This window comes from Lactuca serriola, chromosome 4, assembly GCF_051521515.1.
Source record: "Lactuca serriola cultivar US96UC23 chromosome 4, Lser_US96UC23_V15, whole genome shotgun sequence".
Classification (NCBI taxonomy): Eukaryota; Viridiplantae; Streptophyta; class Magnoliopsida; order Asterales; family Asteraceae; genus Lactuca; species Lactuca serriola.
In genome coordinates this window covers 224555538-224561369 of record NC_136411.1, presented here as the reverse complement: position 1 = coordinate 224561369, position 5832 = coordinate 224555538, and the positions used below count along the sequence as shown (strand labels likewise).

Below are 5832 nucleotides of genomic sequence, written 5' to 3'. Positions count from 1 at the left end.
AGGCGATAAACATTGCTTGCTACGTTCAAAATCGTGTCCTGATCAACAAAGCCCAGATGAAAAATCCATTTGAGATTCTATATGGACACAAGCCATCTGTCAGCCATTTCAGAGTATTTGGTTGTCCTTGCACCCTTCTTCACTTGGAGTCCAACCCAAAGTTCAATGAAAAAGCTGATGACTACTATTTCGTCGGATACGTTGCTCGTACTGCTTACAGGGTGTACAATAAGAAGACGAAGCAAATTGTTGAATCTTTTGATGTACGCTGGCTAGAAGAGAATGAAACAGACGCTAGGGTGGGTCCTGATTGGCTGTTTGACTAGACATCTTTATTCAAATATTTTAGTGTGTCGTCTGATAACCAAGCTGGGTCTACCTCTGGCTCGAAGAATATCATTGAAGACGAGGATGAAGAGGTTGTTTACAGACCACCATTGGTTTCTGCTACTGATCCCCCGGTGGAGTCATCTGTTCCAATCGCTTCTCCAGAGTCCTCAACACAACAATCTGCTCCAGATGCTGATGCTACTCCTCTAACTCCAGTGGAAAGAGAGTTCATGAACCAAGATGCTTCTTCTGTTACTCAAAATCTGATGGGACTTCTCTTTCCCGAACGAATCACTGGTGAGTTTGTAGCAAATCCAACAAACAAAACTGTTTCATCTACTGTGGATTCTTCAGCTAAAGAAGAAGCTATTAATATTCATAATCTTCCTGTTTCACTCAATGACATCAGTCAAGAAATACCCTCCCGTATACAGCGCGATCATCCGATCGAGAATGTCATTGGCCAGCTGGGCTACTGTGTTAAAACTAGAAGCCAGAGTGGAGACGTCAACACATGTCTCTATTCTTGTTTTATCTCTCAAATAGAGCCCAAGAACGTAGAAATGGTTTTGAATGATCCCAGCTGGGTGGATGCAATGCATGACGAGCTGAATCAGTTCGAAAAGCTTGGTGTTTGGACGTTGGTGGAATTGCCTAAAGGCAAGAAGTCTCTTGACACAAAATGGGTATTTCGGAATAATCAAGACGATTCGGGTGTAATTGTCCGAAATAAGGCGAGATTGGTTGTTCGTGGGTTCAAATAGATAGAGGGTCTTGATAACACAGAAGTATATGCTCCGGTGGCATGCTTGGAGGCTATTCGTATCTTCCTTACTTATGCCTCCTACATGAACTTCACTGTCTATCAGATGGACGTCAAGACGGATTTCTTGTATGGCAAGGTGAAGGAAGAGATCTATGTTGATCAACCTCCTGGGTTTGTCAACTCGAAATTTCCCAACCATGTCTACAAGTTAGACAAGGCTCTGTATGGGCTGCATCAAGCTCCTAGAGCCTGGTATGCTACTCTCACACAGCACTTGCTCAATCATGGCTACTCACGTGGTACTATCGATCATACCCTATTCATAAAGCATGTCGGTGCGGATCAGATTCTTGTACAAATCTATGTAGACGAAATCATTTTCGGGTCAACGAGTCCACAGTTATGCAAGGAGTTCGAGGACGTTATGAAAAAGAGGTTCGAGATGAGTTCGTTGGGCGAAATGACCATGTATTTGGGGCTTCAGGTCCAACAACGTTCAGCCGGAATCCTGCTCTATCAAGCCAAATATGTGGAGGATATGCTTGAGAAGTTCGGGTTCAAAGACGACAAAACTGAATTGACACCCATGGCGTAGAGACCCCTACTGACTCCTGATATTGAAGGTAAATCTTTAGATCAAACATACTAGAGATCGATGATCGATTCGCTGATGTATCTAACTGCAAGTCGCCCAGACATTATGTTTGCGGTCTCTCAATGTGCGCGCTATCAGGCTAATCCTAAACTTTCTCATCTTATTGCCGTCAAAAGAATTTTTCGGTATCTCAAAGGCACCCCAAAATTGGGTCTTTGGTATCCGAAAAATTCTGAATTTAATCTGTATGCTTTTGCTGACAGCAATTATGGAGGTTGCAAGCTTGACAGGAAATCGACTTCAGGTGGATGTCAATTTCTAGGTGATCGGCTGGTGTCTTGGCAGTGCAAGAAACAGAACATTGTCTCAACCTCAGCAGCAGAATCAGAATACGTGGTTGCATCTGCTTGTTGCTCTCAAGTCATATGGATCCAACATCAGCTGTTGGATTACGGTTTGAATTTTCAAGAAACCCCTATCTTCTATGATAATGAGGCTGCGATCCAAATTGCTAAAAATCCAGTCCAGCACTCAAAAACCAAGCACATCGACATCAAAGTTTATTTTATCAGAGATTGTTATGAGCGCTCGCTCATTCAGCTAGAACAGGTTCCCATTACTAATAATGTGGCAGATTTGTTCACAAAGCCGTTTAACAAAGCTCGATTCGATGTGCTGGTAAACTTTTTGAAAATGATTTGTTTTGAGGATTAATTTTTGTTTATGTTAGTTTAAATTTGCGTATTTATATTTCATTCTCGCCCATGCAAAAATTTAGGGGGAGAAATAAAGAAAAACCAAACAAAAATTAGAAAATCAGAAAATCCAAAAACATTAGAAAATCAGAAAACTCAAAAATATTACTGAGATATTTCTTTTGTGTAGGTATTATTGGGAAGTGATATCAACAAGTGATAACAAGCAATCTGAATCTATGTAAGGTACCTGTAACATCCTGATCCTCAGGTATTAATAATGATATTTTGGTTTGGATTTTTGAGAGCCTACTCGGCAAGTTGGCCTCCCTACTCGTCGAGTAGTAGCGGGTTTGTCCGCGAAGTTTAATGATCTACTCACCGAGTCCATTATGGTACTCGACGAGTGGATGCTGGCAGATGAAACCCTAGATTTCGGGGCCTTGCACCCTATTTAAAGGGTCATTAGCCTCCCCAAGCCTCCCCTCTACAACTCTTTACCTACCAAAAACCCTGTTTTGAGTGTGAGTGTGTTGCTTGGTGATTTAAAGCTTGAAGGAGGGATTTGGTGAAGGAATCACTTGAGGAATCAAGCTAGAAGAAGCAAAGGACTCGTGGGTATTCAAGATCTACTTCTATGGAACACTTTTTGAAGGTATTAAGCTGTCTCTTGGCTCATTTCCACCCAAAACCCTCTTGTGCATGGATTCTAAGATAGGGCTTTTGTGTTTAAGCCAAGATCTAAAGTTTTAACTTCAGATCTAAACTCCTTTTGCCCTTGAGATGCATAAATTTATCATTTGAGCTTAGCATGTGCCTTCCCTCAAGTGTATGACTCCATTCCAAGCTTAGATTTGATATTTTAGGGCCTTAAAGCCTTGCATGCTCGTAAAGTTTGCAACTTTACGTGGAAAGCATGCATCGGGAGCCTAGATCTATAGTTTGGAAGCATTGCATGGCTCAAAAGAGTCTGTATGGCTTGAGATCTGATAGGACTCGGCTAGTCGCAGGGGGCGACTCGGCAAGTCATATGAAGGCAGGCATGGACTCGACGAGATGGATGAACAACTCGGCGAGCCCGATGAATATTACTATGGACTCGAAGAGTTGGATGAACAACTCGGCGAGCCGGATGAAGATTACCAAGAACTCGACGAGTTGAAGGAACAACTCGGCGAGTCGAGTAAGATTCCCCCAATTGTTGGATGTTCGTAGACATGTCGAGTGTCAAGCAAGGGAACTCGACGAATGACCTTAGATTATCAATCAAGACCGTATGAACTCGACAAGTCACCTTGATGACTCGGCAAGTAGATGTTATCCCGGGAAACTCGGTGAATCACTAGTCGTACTCGGCAAGTTAGGGTCAACATGGACTGTTGACTTGACCTTGGTCATAGTTGCGTGGAGCAGCCCATTGGGTATATTTGGTCACCAAGTGTCAGTTCATAATTCATGACAGGTGAGTCTTCTCACCATACCTATGGGTCTAAGGCACCAAGGCCGGCCCATTATGTGATTATGATATATGTGTTAGACATTCTGTGTTTTGTGATTGCATGTTTGTATGAAGACCCCGGGGGGAGCCCGTGGCATTGGATGTAAGACCATGTGGGGTAGCCCATGGCATTCCTAAGTGAAGACCATGTGGGGTAGCCCATGGCATTGGATGTAAGGCCATGTGGGGGAGCCCATGGCAGTCCTAGGAAAACACCATGTGGGGTAGCCCATGGCAGGTTTTATGTATGCATGGCTTACGTGATATGTGTGTGGATTTTATAGCTAACCGGATATATGATATGTGGTTTGTGTGTATGTGGTATGCTCTGGGAAACTCACTAAGCATTTCGCTTACAAGTTGTTGATTGTTCCAGGTACTTCAGAGCCTAAGGGCAAAGGCAAGGCGTGATGATGTGGCGTGCACTCTACCTCTCTTTTTGTGTGTTGGGACTCTCTGATGTTTTCAAAAGTACATTGAAATTGTAATAATTGTGAATTGGAAAACAAATGGTTTGGAAATCTATGGATTATGGGAATTTTTTGATTAATTAAAAATGAAAATTTTCTTGGTAAAAATTGGGTCGTTACAAGTTGGTATCAGAGCCTTGGTTTGAGGGATTCGGACACATTCTCGGGTGTGTCGGGACTCAAACTAACGAAGTTGTAAAATGTTTTCAAAAGAAACTTGAAAAGGATTTTTTTAAGCCAAAAGAGGAGAGTGCAACGCGCGTGATCAGCCGAGCCAAGTAAGTAGTTTCCCAAGTTGAATAGCCATGTTATATGATAGTGAGCTTTGTCAATTATATGGAATTGATAAGTGTATGTTTTAAAACTATATACGGTTAGGAGCTGATAGCCTCAGGATGATTGGTTTAGCCTATTGATCCTTTCTGTGTATAATTTGCTTGCCTAAAAGCAACCTGTAGTGATTGGTTTGGCTGTTATGAGTAGGACAACCATAGGGTGTCCGGGTTTGATTCATGCGAGAGTTGTGAGTCATGGTTTGTGTGGATAGATTTGGAAGAACCAGGTAAAGCAGTGGGGTAAGGTATGAGTAGGTGTGGAAGGTAGTATTGGGCCCGTACTACTGGAAGCACAGGACCCGTACCCAAACCCATGTTCTACCTGGGAACCAAAGGAAAACGGTATGGAAGTAACCTCGTTATGGGTATCCTGATCATTATGTTTTGTGAAATGACAGTCCAGCATGGTGGTTACACGATTGGGATCAGGATTGGGGTTGGGATCGGGATCCGGGGCTGGGTCAGGCGGCCCTACTGATGGTATTGATGAGAGGCTGCATGAGCTGATTGCGGCCGAGGTTACGAGGGGCATCCTTTACGCTACCCCAGTCATCTTTGGGACGGTCAAGGAGGGTATGATGGAGATCATGGAGGAGAGACTTAGAGAATTCAGGGCCGATATTTCTGCGGGCCAGGGTGGAGCTCAAACCCCCCTCGTTTAGGGAGTTCAAGGCATGCAGAGCTCCGGAGTTTTCTGGGGTCAGGGATCCCATTGTGAGCAGACGTTGGGTGGCGGACATTGAGAATGCCCAGCGCACGAGTTCTTTCCCGGAGGAGGAAAAGGTTGGATTTGCTTCCTGTATGCTGAGGGACAGGGCCCAAGATTGGTGGGGCAAGATTACTAGTCAGGTGGGAGCAGCCGGTTTGGCTGACATGTCGTGGGCCGAGTTTGTACGACGATTCGAATCAGGAGTTTGCACCACCTATTGAGGTGCAACGGATGGTGAGGGAGTTTCATGATTTATAGCAGATTACTGAGACTGTGGCGGAGATCACCGCTAAGTTTCGAGAGCGAGCTTTGTTGATCCCTCAGTATGCGGCAGATGAGGATTTGAGGAGGACCCAATATCACTCTATGTTGAGAGAGTACATACGGGAATTTGTGAGCTTTACATGGTGCAAAACTCTGAATGAGATGGTTGA

At 43.9% G+C, this 5832-nt stretch overlaps 1 protein-coding gene across 1 annotated transcript; it reads left to right on the top strand.

The window, feature by feature from the left end:
* Positions 1-56: 56 nt before the first annotated feature.
* On the top strand, positions 57-1094 carry LOC145099203 (uncharacterized). Its single transcript, XM_079036796.1, has 2 exons — positions 57-271; positions 350-1094. Exons 1-2 carry the CDS (start codon positions 57-59, stop codon positions 1092-1094), a joined length of 960 nt encoding a protein of 319 aa, XP_078892922.1.
* The last annotated feature ends 4738 nt before the right edge of the window (positions 1095-5832 follow it).